This window comes from Microcaecilia unicolor, chromosome 3, assembly GCF_901765095.1.
Source record: "Microcaecilia unicolor chromosome 3, aMicUni1.1, whole genome shotgun sequence".
NCBI lineage: Eukaryota > Metazoa > Chordata > Amphibia > Gymnophiona > Siphonopidae > Microcaecilia > Microcaecilia unicolor.
In genome coordinates, this window is record NC_044033.1 from 77,791,033 (window position 1) to 77,815,855 (window position 24,823).

Sequence of the window (24,823 nt, forward strand, 5' to 3'; positions counted from 1 at the left end):
AGTCGTCCAGATAAGGATGGACTTGTACTCCTTCCTTTAGCAGGAAGGCCGCTATGACCCCCATTACTTTGGAAAAGGTCCGCGGAGCAGTAGCCAACCCGAAAGGGAGGGCTCTGAACTGGAAGTGTCGTCTCAGGACTGTAAAACGCAGAAAGCGTTGGAGAGGAGGCCAGATGGGAATATGCAGGTACGCTTCCTTGATGTCCAAGGAAGCCAAGAACTCTCCTGCCTTCACTGCCGCTATAACAGAGCGGAGAGTCTCCAAGCGAAAGCGCCTCACTTTCCAGGCCCGATTGACCCCTTTGAGGTCGAGGATAGGCCGGACAGAACCTCCTTTCTTTGGAACCACAAAGTAAATGGAGTAACGTCCCTTGCCAATCTGATTTTTTGGCACCGGAACGACCGCACCCAGGCGGATCAGGTTGTCCAAGGTCTGCTGCACTACCACAGCTTGACCGGAGACTTGCAGGGAGAGAGTACAAACCCGTCTCTTAAGGGTTGGCAGAACTCTAGCTTGTAGCCGTCTCTGATGACTTCCAGCACCCACGCGTCTGAAGTTATAGTGGTCCACTCGCCCAGAAACGAGGACAGCCGTCCTCCAATCTGCACTGGGGCGTGGACCAAGGCCCCGTCATTGGGTACGAGACCCTGGGGGAGGACCGGAGGGAGCACCTCCGGGACGGCGGTCTCTGCGAAAGGAATGCTGCTTGGGGGAGAAATTCCTCTTGAAGGAAGAGGGGGCAGAGGAACCCGACTTGCCCGGGCGGTACCGATGGGCTTCCTGCAACCGTCCTCTGGAGGTATCGGGACGAGTACTAACCCGAGCCCTGACCTCTGGTAATTTCTTGCCCTTAGACGTGCCGAGATCGGTCACGATTTTGTCCAGCTCGACCCCAAAGAGCAGCTTGCCTTTAAAAGGCAATCTAGCCAGGCGGGATTTAGAGGCGTGGTCAGCAGACCAATGTTTCAGCCAAAGCCACCGCCGCGCAGAGACTGTCTGAGCCATGCCTTTAGCTGAGGCTCTCCAGACATCATACAGCAAGTCTGCCAAATAGGCTAAGCCCGATTCCAGGGCCGGCCAATCAGCCCTCAAGGAATGATCCGAGGGGGAAGCCCGCTGCACCATAGTCCGGCACGCCCTGGCCACATAGGAGCCGCAAACTGAGGCCTGCAAACTTAAAGCAGCTGCCTCAAAGGACGACCTTAAGGCCGCCTCCAATCTTCTGTCTTGGGCGTCCTTTAGGGCCGTGCCACCTTCCACCGGCAACGCCGTTTTCTTAGTCACCGCAGTGATTAAAGAATCCACGGTAGGCCACAGATAGACCTCACGTTCACTCACAGCCAAAGGATAGAGGCGGGACATAGCCCTAGCCACTTTAAGGCTCGTTTCCGGGACATCCCATTGAGCCGCAATTAAGGTGTGCATGGCATCATGCACGTGGAAGGTTCTAGGCGGGCGCTTCGTCCCCAGCATAATGGCAGAGCCAACAGGGGCTGAGGGAGAGACGTCCTCCGGAGAGGAAATCTTCAAAGTGTCCATGGCCTGTAACCACAGGTTGGGCAAATCCTCTGGGCTAAAAAGCCGCGCTGCAGAGGGGTCATCCGCTCCATCCGAGCGGGGATCTATCTCCTCCAAGGAATCCGCAAAGGATCGTTGGGAGACCTCAGACACGCTGCCCTCATCTACATCGGAGGAGACAAAAGTCCTCCAAGGCCTGGAAATCAACCCGAGGGCGTTTACCTCTGGGAACCTCAACCTCTTTATCAGAAGAGGGAGCAGGGGCAGCGTTTTGCATGAGGAAAGCCTGATGCAGCAGCAAAACAAACTCGGGGGAGAAACCCCCCAGACTGTGCACTTCCGCAGCCTGGGCAACAGCCCTAGACGCACTCTCAACCGGCGCTCGCAATAGCGGGGGAGAGACATGCTGCGCATCCAAAATGGCGTCCGGCGCGAACTCCGTGAAGGAGCCGCGCGGGAAGAACGGCGCTTAACTTTAGCCGCTTTTGTGCTGTCGCCCAAATTAAGGGCGTTCATGGCATTAATGTCTCCAACCTCAAGGGCGGCCCCGAAGAAGCCGTCCGAGCCGCGTGGCCGGCCAAGATGGCGGAGGCGAGGAGCGGGGGATGGGCGTTTATGGCGGGAAAAAACCGCCACGCCGGAGGAACGACCGGGACATTCATCGGTCACTAAACTATCACCCATCAAGGGCGAATCAGGTTGTAAAACCCCCGCATCCCCTCTAGAAGCGCTCCAGCGATCCGGGGAGCGACCCTTTGCGCCCTCGCCCTCCGACGCCATTGCCACGAGGAGAAGAATCGGGGAACCCCCTGCCCGCTATAAAAAGGTAAAATTACCTGCTTGCCGCTCCGAGCTGTAACGAACTGGTGTCCCAGTGAGTAGCTGCAATGAACGTTTAAAGAAACGTCGAATTAAACGCCTTTAAAGACGTTTAAAAATATATATATATATTTTTTTTTTTTAAACGGAGCCAGCGGGAGGGGGGAGAAAAGGAGGGACCTGGCACCACCAGGTTTGCACTTGCTCAAAAGAGCCCTCAACCCCAGGCCTCAACAAAACCTAAGGATTAGGCTTGGAGGCCTAGCCAGAGCTGCTGCTGTGTGTGACCACCACCTGCTGAGATAGAGAACATACTGAGGAGTTTCCGGCAGCACATGACCACATATAGGGAGGCAAAAGTTTGCTCTCTATCTCCACCTGCTGGTAGATGGACACAACCCACCAGTCTATGGATTGATCAGCTTGATGATATGGAATAATAATTAACCTGTCTCCCCTTCCCTGCACACGCATCTCTCCTCCCAACTTCGTTTACCTTTTCAGGAAGTCTTTGCGGTGCAGCGCCAGCCCAACTGAACGGCTGCCTATGGCCTGCACCAGGCTTTTCCCTCTGATCCACACCGCTGGGATGGGTCAGAGGGAAAGACCCAGTGCAGACAGCCTTTCAATAGGGCTGCCGATGGTGCCGCAGGGTGAAGACTTCATGAAAAGGTAAATCAATTTGGGTTGGAAGGAGAGAGAGAGAAAGATATGAACCTGGAGGCAGGCTAAAATAAGATATTTGGCCTTTAATCACTGGCATAGTCACATGGGAGGGGAGAGGGCCTTGGAGACCTGGGCCTCTCACTTTGGGCTTAGGCCCCCACCAAAACTGCAGTACTTGTTCAATGGCTGGTGGAGTAGCTGAAGCCCTGCCAACAGAAATCCACTTCCTGAGTCACTCCATTCCTCCTAGTACTGCCTTGGGAGCGAGTATGTCAGCGGGGTGCCTCCAGCCGCCCAACACTTGCACTCCCCGAGCATGCTCGGTTTGTGCATGAACAGAGTATGCTCGAGGAGTGCTGGCACCGGTGGCTGGAGGTACCCCGCTGACATCTTCACTTCTAAGGCAACACAAGCATAATGGGGGCTGCTTTGGCAGTGGATTTCTTCAACCACCAGCAAAGGTATGATATGGGGAGGGAGAGGAAATATCCATCCCAGATTCCCCTTCTCCTCCCCCCTCTCTGCCATGAATTGTGATTAAAAATGTTAATAAGAGTGCAGCCCTAGTATAAACATTGCATGGCAATTCACCATTATGCCAACTACCTATAGGCAGTTAAATATGATGCAGTTTTGGGACAATATGCTATAAACACCGTCAGCAATACTTTTGCCCCAGATATTCAAAAGCATTTAACTGGCCAGGAATGCCATCTGGCTGGTTAAATGCCCCATAATCAGCTATCGGAGAATATTCAGCGGGACATGGCCGGTCATGACCCGCTGAAAATTTGCAGCAAGCCAGTTACATTGTGCGATATACTTGGTTATCCGTCAATTTTCAGCACATCGCTGGCTAAGTTTGGTAGCCATATTTGACTGTGTGAATACCATGTCTATCTTTGGCCAATTCAAACTTAACCGGCCAGCACTGAGTATCAGCTTGGCTGGTTAAGTTTGAACTGGCCAAAAATCAACCGGATATGGCACGGCACCGAGTATCTGGGCTCAGCACGAACCGTGGGAGTTAGCTAGGCTAACTCCTGTGGTCTGAATATCAGACCATTGGTCAACTTGCTAATTTCAATATTAAGATGTCTCCACCCCTCTCCCCTTTGAGATACACAGCATCCTCACTTGTAGCATATGATAATAAAGTGAGATACAATACAAAGACTTGATCATTGTCTTTTGCCATTCACGGGACACAGACCGTAAGTCTGTCCAGCATTGGTATTAGTTCCCAATTACTCTTGCCCAGCATAAACACCTCAACAACTTCGTTTGTTTCCACCCTCTTTCTATTTAAAAGTATCCTCTGTCTTTATCCCACATATTTGTGAATTGCCACACCGGTTTTTGATTCCAACACCTCTCCTCAAAGGGTGTTCCAGGCATCCACTACCCTCTCTGTGAAAAAGGGTTTCCTAACATTAGTCCTAGCCACCTCTCCCAGTTAAAGATGCCATCCTCTTTAAAAGACGACCTGGCACCACTGTCCTGTGGCTTGGCAGCCAGATGCTGCTAGGTTGTCATAAGCAGCATTATTTGAGGTGGTTCACAAGCAGCACAATTCATTTACAATGGAAGTCAGCAACCTGCTGTTGGCAATTCTCATGGCGAGTCAAGATGAAGTAAAAGCCTTGGTAACTTCCCCTATATATTAAAATTCCAAACATTAAATGCTTTTCTATTCTAATAACTTTGAATCGGTGTTACAGGTTAGCATTCTCTATCTTAGAAATGCATGCATGAATCCACAAGGTCTCCAGGAGCCCAATACCAGCAAAATAGCTACCTGGTGTTTCAACAAGATACCTGTATCAGGGACCAGGAAGTCTGAGTTATTCAGATGCCTTGTATCACTCAAATGGTAAACAGTGGGATTACTCGATCCCTGGTTCTTGAAACACTAAAAGGACTAAAGAATATATGTATTATTCATGTCCTCCCCATCTAAGACATGCAAATTGCTTAGTTCCTGATCACCAGAAACTTCCTCTCCACTATCAGATCTACAGATATGTTAGGTTTCCAACTGTGATGCAGTATGTTTTTAACTCCGATTTTTCTGGCTCCCATATGGAAGTTACATTCAGGGCTCCTTCAGGGTAACTTTTGTTCAGAGCTTCTGACAATTACTTCTTGAAAATAGTAAAGATACCTCAACTGTACCTGGTGGGCTGTATTTAAGGCAACTATTAGAAAGGAAATTGGTTATTCTATTAAAGCCCTGATTGCGAAGTATGATTATTGGTTCCTGTTAACGCTACAATGTCTGAAGTAATGTAATAATTCTACACTTACAAAGAAAGGAGGCGTCTATTCACCAGCAAGTGAGATACGAGGAGAGCAACAAAAATTAGAATACTTTCTTGCACAATACTTAAAGGCTAAGAAAAAGAGGGATAGAATCCAGGCTGTATCAGCACCCAACACGTCTGCAGTACATGAGGATAATAGCAGCCTTGGAGGCATATTTTCAAAGCACCTAGCCTTCCAAAGTTCCATAGAAACCTATGGAACTTTGGAAGGCTAAGTGTTTTGAAAATGAGCCCCTTGGTCACTTCTATCAGTATTATTCAGAATGCTACACTTCAGAAGTTTCTCATTCTAAAAGAAAGCTCTCAGTTTTCTGGACATATAGCATACCCTATTCTCACCACTACATACAGACAACCTAGAGAAACCAATAATAGAATCTGAGATTACAGCTGCTATCGAATCACTGCCCCTTAGGAAAGCCCATGGTCCAAGTGGCTTTATAGCTAGATTCCATAGAGTATTTACAGTTACTCTGTCTGCTTTGCTTAAACAGCTTGATTTGGAATTTCTGGCTCATGGATCAGCAGCTAACTCCTTCATAGAGGCACAAGTGGTGGTGGTGCTGGAACAGCCAGGTAAGGACACAGCTATCAAGAACTACAGACCGCTCACTCAATGTTAATTGCAGTATTTATGAAAAATCTTTGCACACATTAAATATGATTTTGTATTTGACAAGGTTATCAATAGAAATCAAACAAAATAAAACATGGAAAAGAAAATAAGATGATACCTTTTTTATTGGACATAACTTAATACATTTCTTGATTAGCTTTCGAAGGTTGCCCTTCTTCGTCAGATCGGAAATAAGCAAATGTGCTAGCTGACAGTGTATATAAGTGAAAACATTCAAGCATTACTATGACAGTCTGACAGGGTGGGAGGATGGGGGTGGGTAGGAGGTATGCATGGGGACATCAAAGCATATCATTGATATTCTAACAGGATGGGTGTGGATAGGTGAGGGGTGGACAGAAATACAGCTTTATGGTTTATAATGGGCTAGGAACCCCAGATCCTTGTTAAGTCCTTTCTGTTGGGTGTTAAAATATTCAATCATTCTGACTTCGCTTGGAGGTTGTGGTCTTCTTCTGTTCCAGTGTTTTCCTGTGTTCCTGACCTTGGATTGTTTACTGACCACGCGTTGTGTTGCTGCCTGCCCAGACATTCGGATTGTTCTCTGTTTTGCTGCTTCGCTGACTTTGCTCCTGGACTGTGTCTGCCTGCCAGCCTGGTCAGCGGTTGTGCAACCCCGGCGGTTCCAGAAGTCCTGGTGGCCGCCTGCACCTGGGGGCTCAACTCCCAGGGAACGGTGGTCGCTCCCCAGGTGAAGCTAGGGGTTGTCTGGCTGCCTGATCGAGTGCGGTGCCACTTCATCTCCGCCGTGCTCAGTAGGGGCACAATGATTGAATATTTTAACACCCAACAGAAAGGACTTAAGGATCTGGGGTTCCTAGCCCATTATAAACCATAAAGCAGCATTTATCTCCACCCCTCACCTATCCACCTATCGAATTGATGGAGGGGTAGCATTGTATGTTAACGAGAGCCTTGAATCAAATAGATTGAAAATTCTGCAGGAAACAAAACACTTCTTGGAATCACTGTGAATTGAAATTCCACGTGTAAAGGGGAAAAGGATAGTGATAGGAGTGTACTACCGTCCGCCTGGCCAGGATGAACAGACGGATGCAGAAATGTTAAAGGAAATTAGGGACGCAAACGAACTGACCAACACAATAATGGGTGATTTCAATTACCCTGATATTGCAACATCGGGGCATGCAAGGGAGGTAAAATTCCTTGATGAAATTAAGGACAGCTTTATTGAGAAGCTGGTACAGGAGCCGACGAGAGAAGGAAAAATTCTAGACTTAGTCCTTAGTGGAGCGCATGATCTGGTGCAGGAGGTAATGGTGCCCCTTGATAACAGTGATCATAATATGATCGGATTTGATATTAGCTTTGTAGTAAGTATACATAGGAAATCAAATACGTTAGCGTTTAACTTTAAAAAAGGAGACTATGATAAAATGAGAACGGTGAAAAAAAAAAAAAAAAAAAAAACTTAGAGGAGCGACTGCGAGGGTCAAAAATTTACATCAGGCGTGGATGCTGTTCAAAAACACCATCCTGACGTCCAGGCCAAATATATTCCGCGTATTAAAAAAGGAGGACGGAAGACCAAACGACAGCCGGCGTGGTTAAAAAGTGAAGTGAAGGAAGATAATAGAGCTAAAAGAAAATTCTTCAGAAAATGGAAGAAGGAAATGACTGAAAATAATAAGAAACAGCATAAGGAATGTCAAGTGAAATGCAAAGCGCAGATAAGGAAGGCTAAGAGGGACTTCGAAAAAAAGATTGTGTTGGAAGCAAAAACACATAGAAAAATTTTTTTTAGGTATATTAAAAGTAGGAAGCCGGCAAAAGAATCGGTTGGACCGCTAGATGACCGAGGAGTAAAAGGGGCGATCAGGGAAGAAAGCCGTAGCGGAAAGATTAAATTAATTCTTTGCTTCGGTCTTCATCGAGGAAGATTTGGGTGGTATACTGGTGCCGGAAATGGTATTCGAAGCTGACGAGTCAGAGAAACTTAATGAATTCTCTGTAAACCTGGAGGATGTAATGGGGCAGTTCTACAAACTGAAGAGTAGCAAATCTCCTGGACCGGATGGTACTCATCCCAGAGTACTGATAGAACTGAAAAATGAGCTTGCGGAGCTATTGTTAGAAATATGTAATTTATCTTTAAAATCGAGCGTGGTACCGGAAGATTGGAGGGTGGCCAACGTAACGCTGAGTTTTAAAAAAGGCTCCAGAGGAGATCCAGGAAATTATAGACCGGTGAGTCTGCCGTCGGTGCCGGGCAAAATGGTAGAGACTATTAAGAACAAAATTACAGAGCATATTCAAAAGCATGGATTAATGGGACAAAGTCAACATGGATTTAGTGAAGGGAAATCTTGCCTCACCAATCTACTACATTTCTTTGAAGGGGTGAACAAACATGTGGATAAAGGCGAGTCAGTTGATATTGTGTATCTCGATTTTTAGAAGGTGTTTGACAAAGTACCTCATGAAAGACTGAAGGAAATTGGAAAGTCATGGGACAAGAGGTAGTGTTCTATTGTGGATTAAAAACTGGTTAAAAGATAGAAAACAGAGAGTAGGATTAAATGGTCAGTATTCTCAATGGAGAAGGGTAGTTAGTGGGGTTCCCCAGGGGTCTGTGCTGGGACTGCTGCTTTTTAACCCATTTATAAATGACCTAGAGATGGGAGTAACTAGTAAGGTAATTAAATTTGCTGATGACACAGTTATTCAAAGTTGTTAAATCGCGGGAGGATTGTGAAAAAATTACAAGAGGACCTTACGAGACTGGGAGACTAAATGGCAGATGCTAAAGCGGCTAGGGCTCTTCAGCTTAGAGAAAAAGTGGCCGAGGGGAGATATTATAGAGGTCTATAAAATAATGAGTGGAGTTGAACGGGTAGATGTGAAGTGTATGTTTATGCTTTCCAAAAATACTAGGACCAGGGGGCATGCAATGAAGCTACAATGTAGTAAATTTAAAATGAATCCGAGAAAATGTTTCTTCACTCAACGTGTAATTGGGCTCTGGAATTCACTACCAGAGAATGTGGTAAAGGCAGTTAGCTTAGTGGAGTTTAAAAAAGGTTTGGACGGCTTCCTAAAGGAAAAGTCCATAGACCATTATTAAATGGACTTGGGGTAAATCCACTATTTCTGGGATAAGCAGTATAAAATGTTTTGTACTTTTTGGGGATCTTGCCAGGTATTTGTGACCTGGATTGACCACTGTTAGAAACAGGATGCTGGGCTTGATGGACCTTTGATCTTTCCCAGTATGGCAATACTTATGTACTTATCCTCTGGCAGAGTTCCAGAGCTTAACTATTGAGTGAAAAAATATTCCCTCCTATTTGTTTTAAAAGTATTTCCATGCAACTTCCTTGAGTGTCCCCTAGTCTCTGTACTTTTGGAAGCAAAAAAAAAAAATTCACTCTACACCACTCAGGATTTTGTAGACCTCAATCATGTCTCCCTTCATACATCTCTTTTCCAAATTAAAAGCCCTAACAAAACTTAAGCCTTTCCTCATACGAAAGGAGTTCCATCCCCTTTATCAAAATGATAAAGGGGATAGGCTATTTCCCAACTCCATTTCCTCTCTAAGCTTACTGAGAAGATGGTAGCTAATTAAACTAACCTCTTTTCTTACACAGTTTAAGGCTCTCAATCCAAGACAGACAGGCCTCAGAGAACACATTTCTACTGAGCACACCCTTTTGGGTTTACATGACCATACTCATTCTGTCCTTGACAAGAGTTGTGAAGTACTTCTCATTTCTCAATCTCACTGTAGGATATGATTTAGTAAATCATGCAACCTTATGTATACACCTTGAAGAACTTGGCATCGGTGGCATGGCACTATCATGGTTCAGCTCTTACCTTTCTAAGACAAGATTACAAGTCCAATGGTCTGATTCCCTCTCTAAAACCTATAAAATTTCCAGGAGTACCCCTAAGGCCTTATCTTTTTAAAATATTTATCTGGCACCTCTTGCCCGTCTTACAGTCACTTGATATATATGTATGCAGATTTGCAGTTGTTCAGTCCCCCTTCTTGCACTACACAATCCACCTCTGAAACATCCTCTAATCTCGACCAAATTGCAAAGTGGCTTTGTACTAATGGATTAAAAATCCTTCAAAAACCATTGTAATACTCTTATTCTAGTTCTTCAAAACTGCCATGCCTGCCAAATATCTGTGGTATTGACATCCCACTAACTAGTTCTTGGTATCACCTTTGACAGACTTTCCTTTTCCAACCATATTTCCATGGTTGTCTGTAAATCCTTTTATACAATGCGTTAGTAATACAAAGAGCACTCTTTTTAACACCCAATCCATTAAATTACTAGTTCATTCGTTAGTTCTTTCATATCAACTACTGCAACTATTTTAATTAGGTCTGCGGCCATGAAACTCATCTATGGTGCATAAGATATTGGTTCTAACCTAATTTCCTGCGTATGCTGCCTTTTCCTGTCATTATTTTTATTTTCTCTGTAAACCGCTTAGCTACTGTATAATTTGCCATATATTAAACAACATATGTGAGACTACTACTACTATTTAGCATTTCTATAGTGCTACAAGGCGTACACAGCGCTGCACAAACATAGAAGAAAGACAGTCCCTGCTCAAAGAGCTTACAACCTAATAGACAAAAAAAATAAAGTAAGCAAATCAAATCAATTAATGTGTACGGGAAGGAAGAGAGGAGGGTAGGTAGAGGCGAGTGGTTACGAGTCAAAAGCAATGTTAAAGAGGTGGGCTTTCAGTTTAGATTTAAAGGTGGCCAAGGATGGGGCAAGACGTAGGGGCTCAGGAAGTTTATTCCAGGCGTAGGGTGCAGCGAGACAGAAGGCGCGAAGTCTGGAGTTGGCAGTAGTGGAGAAGGGAACAGATAAGAAGGATTTATCCATGGAGCGGAGTGCACGGGAAGGGGTGTAGGGAAGGACGAGTGTGGAGAGATACTGGGGAGCAGCAGAGTGAGTACATTTATAGGTTAGTAGAAGAAGTTTGAACAGGATGCGAAAACGGATAGGGAGCCAGTGAAGCGACTTGAGGAGAGGGGTAGTATGAGTAAAGCGACCCTGGTGGAAGACGAGACGGGCAGCAGAGTTTTGAACCGATTGGAGAGGGGAGAGGTGACTAAGTGGGAGGCCAGCAAGAAGCAGATTGCAGTAGTCTAAACGAGAGGTGACAAGGGTGTGGATGAGTGTTTTGGTACAGTGCTCGGAAAGAAAGGGGCGGATTTTATGGATGTTGTAAAGAAAGAAACGACAGGGCTTGGCAATCTGCTGGATATGAGCAGAGAAGTAGAGCGAAGAGTCAAAGATGACCCCAAGGTTTCGAGCTGAGGAGACAGGTAGAATGAGAGAGCCATCAACAGAAATAGAAAACGGGGGAAGCGGGGAGGTGGGTGTGAAATAAATAATTCCTAAGACTAAAATGATTTTATAACAGAAAGATCAACTGCTGATAACACCTGTCTTCTGAAATGTTTTGTCATCACATGAAATTTAGAATCCATGTCATATGTGTTTAGATGGAACAATAAAGTTATAGCTTCTGGATTGAGCTCACAGCTATATTTCACATCTCTGGGGATATAGTAACATAGTAAATAATGGCAAAGACATGTACAGTCCATTCAGTCTGCCCAACAAGATAAACTCATTTTACATAGTATGTGATACTTTATACATATACCTGAGTTTGATTTGTCCTTGTCATTCTCAGGGCACAGAGTGTAGAAGTCTGCCCAGCACTCTTCTTGTACTAAAAGTCCTGAAGGTAATGTCAAAGCCCCTTAAAATTTACACTCAAGCACACCCATATCTATTCAGTCACGATCAGGGCGTAGACCGTAGACGTCTGCCCAGCACCGGTGTCACTACTCAATCTCCGCTAAGATTCTGTGGATCCATTCCTTCTAAACAGGATTCCTTTGTGTTTATCCCTCACGTTTGAATTCCGTTACCATTTTCATCTCAACCACCTCCCGCGGGAGGGCATTCCACATATCCACCACTATCGCCATGGAAAAATACTTCCTGACATTACTCCTGACTCCGCCCCCTTCAACCTTATGTCCTCTAAATCTACCGCCTTCGGAAAAGGTTTGTTTGCGGATTAATACCTTTCAAATATTTGAACGTCTATATCATGTCACCCCTGTTTCTCCTTTCCTCCAAGGCATCTCCTGCTCACTGTGAACATTCAAAAAGTTTAGTTCACCTGAACCAAATGCCCATGCTTGTTGCCTTCAGCACCCTGCTGTCTTATTGTTACCCTTGCTGGCCTGCCCCTATTACCCTGCCACACTTGTTTCTATTATATATTTTTTTTTTTTGGGTGGGGGAGGGAAGGGTAGGTTAAAAAAAAAAAAAATTCTCCTCTGCACTCATGGTGGCTGCTGTTCGTGCCATTTTTGCTGCTGCTGCTATCCTAACTCTTGGTTGGTTCAGTACCTTCCTATTATTCTTAATGCCTTGCTTGGCACTTAATGACTTGGGGCATCCACTGCCTTGGTCCTCACTCAGTACACAGTGAGGAGCTGATGCTGATCATGCAGACTTTGGACTACAGTGAAAGAATGGCAACTCTCCTCTCCTGCAGCATAACAGAAGAGTGCAGTGCAAAAAATAGCCAGGATATTTCCTCTGCTTCTGCTGTCCCAGCCCTTACTAAAGTGCAAGTGTTGATGCCCCTGACCCTACTACCCTCTGTCTTTCACTCAATGCCTTGGGCATCAGCACAAATGCAAAACGAGTCATCTCCAAGTACGTATGATATAAATCCTTCCTCCTTCCAGTCACCAGCATGGAACAAAAATACCTTCATTTTTTCACCTTCCCACATTTACAAGCCTGACATAAAAGCAGTTCTTTGTTTTACAAAAACACATTCTTGTCTGAGACATAATCTAATATTTCAGTGAAGTGTTTCCATGGTATGCTATAGAAATAAGTAAGCACAAGGGCTGTTCTTTGCACTGCACAGAAACAAGACAGCAGTGATGCTCAAACATATAGAAGCTTCTTCCTAAGCACATGTATAGTAATACGTACTTCTCTTGTTCCTTGAGAAAACATGAGCTCTAGGATTATAGACAATCACTGGTAGCCATGCCCTGCTTTGTACAACATACACACAGCACCTTCTTTGCATTCTTCTAAGCTACCTCATTTGAGTTCTCTCAGTCTCTGGTGAGACTTAGTGTGTCCCTAGTGTTTCTTTTCCATGCCAATTCTATGGAGGCTGGTGTGCTGCTTAACATATTTGAAATGTGTGTGCTCTGAGCTTGAAAAGGTTGGAAACACTGCAAGCTTGAGGCATTATTTTTCCAGGAGAAAAAGACAGACAGTCTTATGGTTGCAATACCTTCTTAAAAGGAATTACCATTACAGCACATGCTACTGCTCCTGTCATCTTGTCATTCTAACTGTGCATTGGGTGATCATATTACTGTTAGTGCTGCTTTGCCCCTCTTACGGTAACTTAATGTCTTCCTATTAGTGGTACTACTTTGCCTCTCTTACCATGCTGTGTGGCATTCTTACCACCTTTTGACTGTTTTATCCCACTCTTGATGCTTTGGTGTGCAGGTGCCTCTGCTACTGCTGCCTAACAATTCATAAAATATGGATAGAAACACCAATGCTAGTTAAAACTAAGAAGAACTGCTATCCCTGTTGATTTCAATGGAAAAACACAAGTGACAGAATAAAAGGTAAAATGAAATGACAGAAAAGGGTAAACAAAAAAATGAAGAAATGAAAGTTCACACATCTTTATTGATGCCTTAGAGAACTTTTTTTTTTGCAATTCTTCTCTGTTTATTCTGAATTATGAAGTACACCCTATGTCCCTAGAGCCTGATTTTGTCACCCTGTCCAGACAGATGCCCATCAACTATTCTTCACAAGTTCTCTGAAATTCCTTATCAAAGAGAACCTGGAATAAGCTGTTTATGCAAGGAAATCCTCCAGTATCCCAAGGTTGAAACAGTTCTTTATGGAAGAATAGGCTAAAAAAACAAGGATAATGTCTAAAACTGATCAAAAAATATTTCGTTGAATTTATTTTGGTTCAAGGAGGTACCAGTTAGTAAATAAAAGGCTTCACATTTGTTTCACACAAGGATATTTACTGTTGAATCAGTACTCAAAATACATCATTTTTGTCAAAGATATTTATTCAATGGTTTATTTTTTTTTTCTAATCAGGACTTAGATGAGATCATAATCATGTGTTGAGACTAAACTGTGTTATATAACAGAAACTATCTCAGTACTGTATATAGCCGGTTGCCCTCATAACTCATATTTAAAGCATCTTTCCCTGTACGGCCAAAAATTAACTTTTAATTCTGGGGAGGATTTGGGGCAAACTGTAAACCTATATAGACAGAAGATATTCAACAGTTACCTGTATATATTGATGCCTATGCACAAGTGGCAAGTATAAAACTTTCTACAGATATTTGTATAAATTTATGCATGCATATGTTGTTGATCTGATAACATTTTTTGTGGTATATCACTATGATAATGCTCACCAAATCTATGTACTTACTTTACATAGAAAGCACCATGGGCGTAGACTGGGGGGGGTGGGGCGACTGCCCCCCTAATGACCAAGACGAGTTATTTCCCGCAGCGGCGAGCGGGTGGGAAAGCAGCAAGCAAGCAGCCACGCTGAACTCCGTCCTTCGCTTCCTGAATCCTGCCCTCTCAGCGTCCCGCCCGCCCCAAAGGAAATGACATCAGAGGAAGGCGGGACGCAGAGAGAGGGCAGGATTCAGGAAGCGAAGGATGGAGTTCAGCGTGGCTGCTTGCTTGCTGCTTTCCCACCCGTCGCCGCTGCAGCTTCAGGAGTGGAGTGAGCCAGGAGATAGGTGTCCACTGTAACAGAAGTAAGGAAGCCATTTCCACTCCCACACGCAGCCGTCGCTGTTCACAAGCACAGCAAGCAAACCTGTGTGAGCTGCTGCTGTTGCATCCACGTTGTCGTTTGGGAGATGCTTTGAAGGGGGAGGGAGACGCTGGATAGAGTGGGGAGGGGAAGAGAAGGGGATGGAAAGAAACAGGACGGGCAGCTCTTTTTCCCTTCCTCCTTCCTCCCTCCATATTAGCATATTCATTTGAATATACATATATGCAAATGAATATGCTAATATGCTCCACCCCATTTTGCCCCCCCCCCCCCCCCCCCCAAAAAAAAATGAAAGTCAAACTACGCACATGGAAAGCACCACACTGAATAATTGCCTCTCAACTGTTAACACATTTTCAGGGGGGTTTTTTTTGGGTGTGGGAGGTGCTTTGTGGGTATGGGTTTTTGTTTTGGGTGGGTAGTGGAGATATTGTTGCCATTGTTAGGAAAAACTAAACATACATACATTTATGCATGGTCTTCCTTCACACACTTCTTTTGCATCATTTCTTCCTATATTGACAAAATCTTAAATGACACTTGGCAACTTTAGCCCACATTTGCTTTCTTCCCTTGTAAGCCTGGCATAGCATAATGAAAAAAAGGTTTGCTCTTCATGCTTATGGAAATGTTTTCTTAGAAGCAGACTTTACAAATGAACCACTTTTCAATTTTGCTTGAAGAACAGAACATGAACTAAAATAGTAAAACCAAAAACTCCATAGATACCTGTCGCTTTAAAGAAATTAACTCCATATCTAGTTGTCGGAGAATCGTAGTTGCTGCCGTGGGGCTACAAGAAACTGCTACTACATCCTCCTTGGACAGATACATGCCTTTGGGTGGACGGCATTTAGAACGCTGAGAATGATGGCGATGCTGTAAATTTTGATAATCTCTCCTACCAAGCCCAATCTTACTTGTCTGAACACATTGCTCAGTAGTGCCCTAAAGAAGAAAAAAGTCACATCATTAACACTATGCATGCTCCCAACAATCAATAAATGAGGCAAATTATGCTTTAATACAACTGTAATGTTTGTCATCCTATAAAATTTGACCCCATTAACAGCTCTATCCTGGTCAAAAGGTACCTGATTATCACGTTCCAAAATTTTAAAGTGAGGCTGTTTAACACTAAAGTGTTAGACGTACATCATTCACATCACCTTTACTTCTTAACTTTCTATATGGATAGAGAACAATTTTATATGCACTATAAATGATAGTAGTACTACCCTTAATTTAATTTTTTTATTACGTGTCTTTCCACTGTCACCAACTACCTTCAGCTTGTCTCCACCTGGCTCGAGGATAGTCATCTGTTTTTAAATTCCTCCAAATGTGAGACCACTGTGTTCCTTAATCCAGGTCCCACTTCCTGCCCCCTCCCCCCACTATTGAGAGTCACCCGCTTCCATTTTCCGACACTGTCAAAATTCTTGGAGTAACCTTTGACTCAAAACTAACTTTTAAGCCTCAAATTGACTCAGTGGTTCATTCCCTTATCTTTGCCCTTCACTGGACCTGCACCATTTGCTCCTTGTTGGATCCCTCCCTCATTAGCACTTCTGTCTGTGGTTACCTCTGAAATTGATTACTGCAACTCATACTCTGGCCTGCCCCCTGTACTTACTCAACGTCTTCAATTCATTCAATCAACTGCAGTTAAGCTGCTCCATTCAGCTGCTGGTTTGATCATATTACACCCTCTTCTCTGTTCAGAGCACTGACTCCCTGTTTCCAAAAGCATAAATTTTAAGATCATCTGTCCTGTCTTCAAATCATGTCTCCTGTCTGCTCCTGCTTATCTCCACTCGGTCCTGCTCCCTTATACCGCTGCTCACTCCCTTTGCTCTTCTAATGCAAACCTCCTGGTGATTCCCTCCCTCCCTCTCTTCATTTCGCTTGTCCATGTCTCATGAATCTTCTGTCAGCTTCCTTGGCCCCTCCCTCTAGAATGCCTTGACATCTCATCCTCATCTGGAAACATTGTTTGCTAAATTTAAACTTCTGCTTAAAATACATCTATTCTGAGGACTTCGGTTAATCTGCTCCCCCACTCCTCTCCCCTTGTGTCTGTCCCCCTGATTTTACTTTTGTAAACTGAGCAGATTTGGGAGTCATCAGCACAGAGATGGTAGGAAAAGCCATGGGATGAGATTAATGAACCAAGGGAAGAAGTGTAGATAGAAAAGAGGAGGGGACCAAGAACAGAACCCTGAGGTACGCCGACAGGCAGAGGGATAGAAGTAGAAGAGGATTCACCAGAGTGAACACTAAAGGTGTGGATGGAGAGGTAGGAAGAGAACCAGGAAAGGACAGAGCCCTGGAATCCAACAATTCTTTATCCATTTTTGCCAAGTAAATTATGACATATCATCATAATGATGCAAAGACTAAACCATGTGATACATTATGTGAAAAATATCAAAGTAAATATCAAAATGTGTAGCATCATCTGCCTTCCACAGCGAGAGGCTCAAACGTGAACCTGTCCAGGAGCTGTCGGCTTCCTCATTTGGACACTAGAAACCGCTTCTTCTGTACAGTGTTACCTGTAGGGAAGGTCACCATGTCTGGGGGGGGGGGGGGGGGGGTGATATTGGACCTTACACAAAAGAATTCAAGACATGGAGCCATTGCATATGGCTGCCTAAAGTGAGACTATAGAAAAAAAGAAAGATAGTTTATTAGAGACTCAATCACAGAATGCTGTACTTATCTTCAATTGTGACTTTAGTCTGAGAACTCCCAAATCTGCTGGGAGTTGTAGTTGCTCTCTCAGCCATTTCTCTAAAATAAGCCATAGTCCTGCGCCCTCTATCGCCTCTGGCAGTCCCACAAATCTTAAGTTGTTTCTCCTTGACCTGTTTTCGAGGTCTTCAATCTTCTCCTCAGAGCCCACCACCAGTGATCTTAGCCTGGTATTTTCCTCCTCCACCATCTGAACTCTGTCCTCCAGGGCTCCCTGGCGTTGCTGAAATTCAGCAAGATCTTTGTTAAGCTGTCCCAGATTCTCCTGGACGGGCTAATTTTACATCAGTGGGACCCAATCTTCTATCCAGCAGAGGCTCCATGGCGCTGGTCACCTCTGCTGCTACTTCTGTTACCCAAGCTGAACTTAGGTGTTCGCTGCTGGACTCACCGGGGCCGCCATTTTGTCTTCCCCCGAACGCGCCTTCTCCTTCTCTTTCCTGACTCCTTTTGCCGCCATTGGAACTTCAATATTGAAGCGGAGCCGCTACGCCGTTTGATCTTACGAAGCTGGGTAACTGCGCCTCGATGCGGGCTGAAAAATGCCAATTTTGAGGGGTGTACGGATAAGCTGGCAGGAGTGAAGGTTTTTACCTGCCGCTCCTGATCATGGCGTCACGTGATCCATCTTCAATTGTGACTTTAACAAGACAATGACAACCTCCCTAGGTGACTTAATTTCCTTTTCTTCGCTGGGATTATAAACTCCTGTCTTGGCCACCTTACTGCTAGAATCAGTTATCTCCTTCAGGGTGGGGCACTTATCTCCTTCCTACTTTTTGTGGACTAATGGACTAGCTACGTTTAAGTTTTCTTTTGGAATGATATTTACTTTGATATTTTTCACATAATGTATCACATGGTTTAGTCTTTGCATCATTATGATATGTCAATTTACTTGGCAAAAATGGATAAAGAATTGTTGGATTCCAGGGCTCTGTCCTTTCCTGGTTCTCTTCCTACCTCTCCCTCCGCACCTTTAGTGTTCACTCTGGTGGATCCTCTTCTACTTCTATCCCTCTGCCTGTCGGCGTACCTCAGGGTTCTGTTCTTGGTCCCCTCCTCTTTTCTATCTACACTTCTTCCCTTGGTTCATTAATCTCATCCCATGGCTTTTCCTACCATCTCTATGCTGACTCCCCCCAAATCTACCTTTCGACCCCTGATATCTCACCTTGCATCCAAACCAAAGTTTCAGCGTGCTTGTCTGACATTGCTGTCTGGATGTCTCAATGCCACCTGAAATTAAAAATGACCAAAACCGAGCTTCTCATTTTCCCCTCCAAACCCACCTCCCCGCTCCCCCCGTTTTCTATTTCTGTTGATGGCTCTCTCATTCTCCCTGTCTCCTCAGCTCAAAACCTTGGGGTCATCTTTGACTCTTCTCTTTCCTTCTCTGCTCATATCCAGCAGATTGCCAAGACCTGTAGTTTCTCTCTTTACAACATCCGTAAAATCCGCCCCTTTCTTTCCGAGCACTGTACCAAAACCCTCATCCACACCCTTGTCACCTCTCGTTTAGACTACTGCAATCTGCTTCTTGCTGGCCTCCCACTTAGTCACCTCTCCCCTCTCCAATCGGTTCAAAACTCTGCTGCCCGTCTCGTCTTCCACCAGGGTCGCTTTACTCATACTACCCCTCAAGTCGCTTCACTGGCTCCCTATCCGTTTTCGCATCCTGTTCAAACTTCTTCTACTAACCTATAAATGTACTCACTCTGCTGCTCCCCAGTATCTCTCCACACTCGTCCTTCCCTACACCCCTTCCCGTGCACTCCGCTCCATGGATAAATCCTTATCTGTTCCCTTCTCCACTACTGCCAACTCCAGACTTCGCGCCTTCTGTCTCGCTGCACCCTACGCCTGGAATAAACTTCCTGAGCCCCTACGTTTTGCCCCATCTTTGGCCACCTTTAAATCTAGGCTGAAAGCCCACCTCTAACATTGCTTTTGACTCGTAACCACTCGCCTCCACCTACCCTCCTCTCCTCCTTCCTGTACACATTAATCGATTTGATTACTTTATTTTTTGTCTATTAGATTGTAAGCTCTTTGAGCAGGGACTGTCTTTCTTCTATGTTTGTGCAGAGCTGCGTACGCCTTGTAGCGCTATAGAAATGCTAAATAATATAATAGTAGTAGTAAAAAAAAGAAAAAAAAAAAGCAGGAAGCACTTGAGGAGGAAAAGACTGAGCATTCAAGAATGTGGGCTCATCCAAGAGCTCCAGAAGATTATGCCATGGAAACTAAGGGTCATTAACCCCTCTCTCCTAAACACTCTCCCCATTAAGACATTATCCCCTTTTAAGGAGGCGGTCTTCCTTTTTTAGGGCTTGCTTTCTCCCCTTACCCACCTGTCCCCAACACCGTCCCACTCAGTGGAGCCCTCCAGCACCCTAAATATTGTCAAGGTCAACCTGTAGCTCTTTACATGCAAAACATAGACCGAAACCAAGGGAATCTTGAAAGCGCTGATAACTAAAAATGGATGAAAACCAAAGTAAAATTAAACACAAATATCGTGCTATCAGTATCTCCTAAAGTACAACAGTAACATGGAAGCTAGAAATTACTGATAATATAAATAAGATGGCTCAATAGTGGAAGAACCAAGAAGTACACAGAAGCCACGTCTTACAAATCTATCAGCAGGAGAAACACCCTCAAAGTGTGAGGGAACAGCTGACCCTACAATTGTAGTAGGGTCACTCAAACAGTAGGGCAGAGAAGGCACTTCCAAGAACCATGAGGAAAATGCAAGGAATTGTCCAAAAACTATGAGGAAAACGTTTTTCTCTTGGTCCCTGGAAGTGCCTTCTCTACCTTACTCTGATCTTTGAAGTTGTGAACTGGCTGATATAGCGTACTTGGATTTTCAGAAGGCATTTCATAAAGTCCCTCATGGTAAACTTCTAAATTATGGGAGGGAGGCGACGTCTTACTGTGCATCACTAACTGCTTAACAAAAAGCAGAAGAACTAAGTCTAAATGGTCAGTTTTCCCAATGAAAATAGGTAACTAGTGGCAGGTCTTGAAGATCTGTACTGGAACTGGTGGCGTTTTAACATAATCTGGAAAAGGGAGCAACAAGGGAGACTGATCAAATGTGCAGATGAAAAGAAAACAGATTTAAAGGTAGATAAAACACAAAACAGATTTAAAGGTAGATAAAACACAAAACAGATTGGCAAGGTCCTTCTGCAGTTTCTCAATCTAGAGATGGAATTTAAATATGGACAAATACAAAAAGTTTCACGCGTGGAAAAATACCAACTATACTTATAATGCTACATTCCAGATTAGGGGTCACCACTCAGGAAAAGGATCTTGGGGTATTGTAAAAGATACTATGAAATCCTCAGCTCAAGGGTGTGGTGGTAGTGATCAAATAGCAAACAGGTTACAAATTGTCTGTAAAGGAATGGAAAATAAAATTAATATCTCTGTACAGATCATTTCAAATAATGTGTGCAGTTCTGGTTGCTCCACCTCAAAAAAAGTAGACCTGGAAAATGTACAAAGAAGAGTGACAAAAATTATAAATGCGATGGAAGAGTTCCTTTATGAAGAAAGGCTGGACAGACTAGGGCTCTTCTGCTTGAACCAGAGAAGGTATATGACAGATGTTACAGGATAATTTCTTGGGGTGACAGGTATACAGAAAAAGTTTATATGTACCAGTGTTGGGGGGGCACTCCTTGAAAGTAACAGGCGGCAGATTTAAAAGAATTGGGGTAAAACAAAACAACTTTATTCATGATCAAGCTGCGTTTCTTTTTTTGTCAGAGGCTGTGGTGAAGTAATCTCGATTAGATGGGTTTATACAGGGTTTGAACAAATCCCAAGAACAACTCTTAGGCAGGCTGACCTGGCAAACTGTAAAAAAAAACTGTCACTCATTCCTGGGAGGAAACTATTCTTTGAGATTCATTCTTAAGTTAGTTGGATTGGCCATGGTCAGAAACAATATGCTGGGCTTGCTGAAGCCTTGATCTGACCTAGCATCACATAGGCTAACAGGCGTAAGAAGACGTAAGTAGGTCCAGGCCTGAACAATGGTTTACCAATCAGTTTTATGATGTATTATGCATACTTTACTAGCAACAGTCTTGGACCAAAGCTATCAGAAAAATGCTTCTTTCAGAAATAAACAAATATAACTGAATTTGAGAATAAAAATTGCTCATGAGGCAAAAAGGCACATTTGGCAGATCTAACACGCAGATGCAAATAAGATATTAAAAATGACCATGAGCCTTATTGGATACTAACAATCTGATCTGCTAATTACGTATAGGCACTTTATATAATTAGGACTCTGCTCCACGACTGTCCTGAGCTATAGCTATGTCCTCAACCACTGGCACTCCACCCACTCCCCACTTCATCACCATAAGTGAGATGACACAGTGGGCTAGAAGCAATTTCGTTATCTTTATCTGCGCCCTGTGTGATCACACTATTCCCTCAATTACATCTCATTGTACACTCTGATAGCAAGATTAAATGCACAACCACTACCTCTTGCCATTCTGCTTGTACAGCCAAATACAGTAAAATACACTGTATCCCTTGTTCATGTAAGAGCCTGAAGGGAAGGTGCAGAAATCACCAGTGTTCCATATTCATAATAATGCATTCATTTGCAAATTCAAAATGATTTATTCTAAGTAATTAGAAAGAATAAACTATATAGCAAAGCACAGCTTAATGCTAAAGTTTACATTTAGTCAAATTTATTACCTCCTTTTTTGTTTCCTTTTTAGGATCATAATCGCTATCATTCCCATCTTTACGAGTGGTTTCTTCAACTTCCTCATCACTGATGATAAAAGCACAACAGACATTTCAAATTTGGTCCCCACTTGCATTCCTTTCATTTTTATGTTTTCTGCTAAGAGTACCGATACAGAATAATATACGGTGAAATTATTTTATTATCATTCACAATTTCTTAGCTAATCTTCATAGAATTTACAGCAATTCACTTAGGTGGTTAGTCTCAGAATTCTGATTGATGTGTGTGCTTTTCTCTGCATCATATCAAGAGCAGTTTAATTACAGAAGCCAAGGAGTGAAATGGTAGGAGTCCACTTCAGGAGATGAAGTGAAGATACTTACCTGTAGCAGGTATTCTCCGAGGACAGCAGGCTGATTGTTCTCACAATTGGGTCGACGACCGCGGCGGCCCAGGAACCGGCAAAAACTTTGCAAGCAAAATAAAACAAAGTCTTTCTGGAGAGTTCCCTCGCATGAGCAACGCGAACCGCGCGAACGACTTCCCACCCGCCGCGCAAGCGTGCCTTTCTAGTTTAATCAAAAAGTATAAAGACAAGAACAACAACTCCAAAGGGGAGGAGGGCGGGTTTGTGAACAATCAGCCTGCTGTCCTCGGAGAATACCTGCTACAGGTAAGTATCTTCACTTTCTCCGAGGACAAGCAGGTTGCTTGGTCTCACAATTGGGAGTATCCCTAGCATCCAGGCTCACCCAAAACAATGAAGATTGGTCAATTGGGCCTTGCAACAGCGAGGACGTAACATATATTGACCTGAAACCAAAATCAACTTGAGTGCAGTCTGGAACAGAACCAAAATGGGCCTAGGGGGTGGAGTTGGAGTCTAAACCCCGAACAGATTCTGCAGCACTGACTGCCCAAACTGACTGTCTCGTCGGAAATCTTGCTGAAGGTAGTAGTGAGATGTGAATGTGTGGACCGATGACCACATTGCAGCCTTAAAAATATCTTCAATGGAGGCTGACTTTAAGTAGGCCACTGACGCAGCCATGGCTCTAACATTATGAGCCATGACATGATCCTGCAGAGTCAGCCCAGGTTGGGCATAAGTGAAGGAAATGCAATCTGCTAGCCAATTAGAAATTGTGCATTTTCCGATGGTGACTCCGCTCCTGTTGGGGTCAAAAGAAAAACAATTGGGCAGACTGTCTGAAGGGCTTTGTCCGCTCCACGTAAAAGGCCAATGCTCTCTTGCAGTCCAAAGTATGTAATCTGCTTGCGCCAGAGCAGGTATGAGGACGGGGAAAAAATGTTGGCAAGACAATAGACTGGTTCAGATAATGTTGGCAAGACAATAGACTGGTTCAGATGGAACTCCGACACCACCTTTGGCAGGAACTTAGGTGCGTGCGGCCTCCTTCTCCTCTTTTCCTGATATCACCGAAGAGGAAACCGCCAATCTCCTCTCCTCCTCAAAATGCACCACCTGTTCCTCAGACCCCATCCCCACCAACTTACTTAATACCATCTCTCCTACTATCACCCCCTCTATCTGTCATATCCTCAACCTCTCTCTTTCCACTGCAACTGACCCGGACACCTTCAAGCATGCCGTAATTACACCTCTCCTAAAAAAACCATCACTTGACCCTACCTGTCCCATTTCCCTCCTACCTTTCCTCTCCAAGATACTTGAATGCGCCGTTCACAGCAGTTGCCTCGATTTTCTCTCCTCTCATGCCATCCTCGATCCGCTTCAATCCGGCTTTCGCCCCCTGCACTCGACAGAAAAGGCACTATCTAAAGTCTGCAATGACCTGTTCCTCGCCAAATCCAAAGGTCACTACTCCATCCTCATCGACCTGCCGCTTTTGACACTGTCAATCATAACTTACTTCTTGACACACTGTCCTCTATTGGATTCCAGGACTCTGTCCTCTCCTGGTTCTCCTCTTATCTCTCCCATCGTACCTTCAGAGTACACTCTCATGGTTCGTCCTCCACCCCTATCCTGCTCTCTGTTGGAGTCCCTCAGGGATCTGTCCTTGGACCCCTTCTTTTTTCAATCTATACCTCTTCCCTGGGATCCCTGATCTCATCTCATGGCTTCCACTATCATCTTTATGCTGACGACTCCCAGCTTTATCTCTCCACACCAGACATCACTACGGAAACACAGGCCAAAGTATCGGCCTGCTTATCCAGACAGTGCTGCCTGGATGTCCAACCGCCACCTGAAACTGAACATGGCCAAGACCGAACTTTCTTGTCTTCCCACCCAAACCCACTTCTCCTCTCCCTCCATTCTCTATCTCAGTTGATAACACCCTCATCGTCCCCGACTCATCTGCCCGCAACCTCGGTGTCATCTTCGACTCCTCCCTCTCCTTCTCTGCACATATCCAGCAGATAGCCCCTTCTCTGCACATACCCAGCAGATAGCCAAGACCTGTCACTTCTTC

The 24,823-nt window shown here is 44.4% G+C and overlaps 1 protein-coding gene across 6 annotated transcripts in view; it reads right to left on the minus strand.

The window, feature by feature from the left end:
* RCOR3 (REST corepressor 3) overlaps positions 1–24,823 on the minus strand; it is a 224,130-nt gene that overhangs the window by 129,810 nt on the left and 69,497 nt on the right. For all 6 annotated transcript variants that reach the window (XM_030196084.1, XM_030196083.1, XM_030196082.1 and 3 more), the window contains exons 7-8: positions 22,367–22,445; positions 15,596–15,814 (exon numbers count right to left, since the gene is read on the minus strand). In XM_030196084.1, the coding sequence (XP_030051944.1) occupies positions 15,596–15,814; positions 22,367–22,445 (298 nt within the window). The remainder of the gene's footprint in view (positions 1–15,595; positions 15,815–22,366; positions 22,446–24,823) is intronic.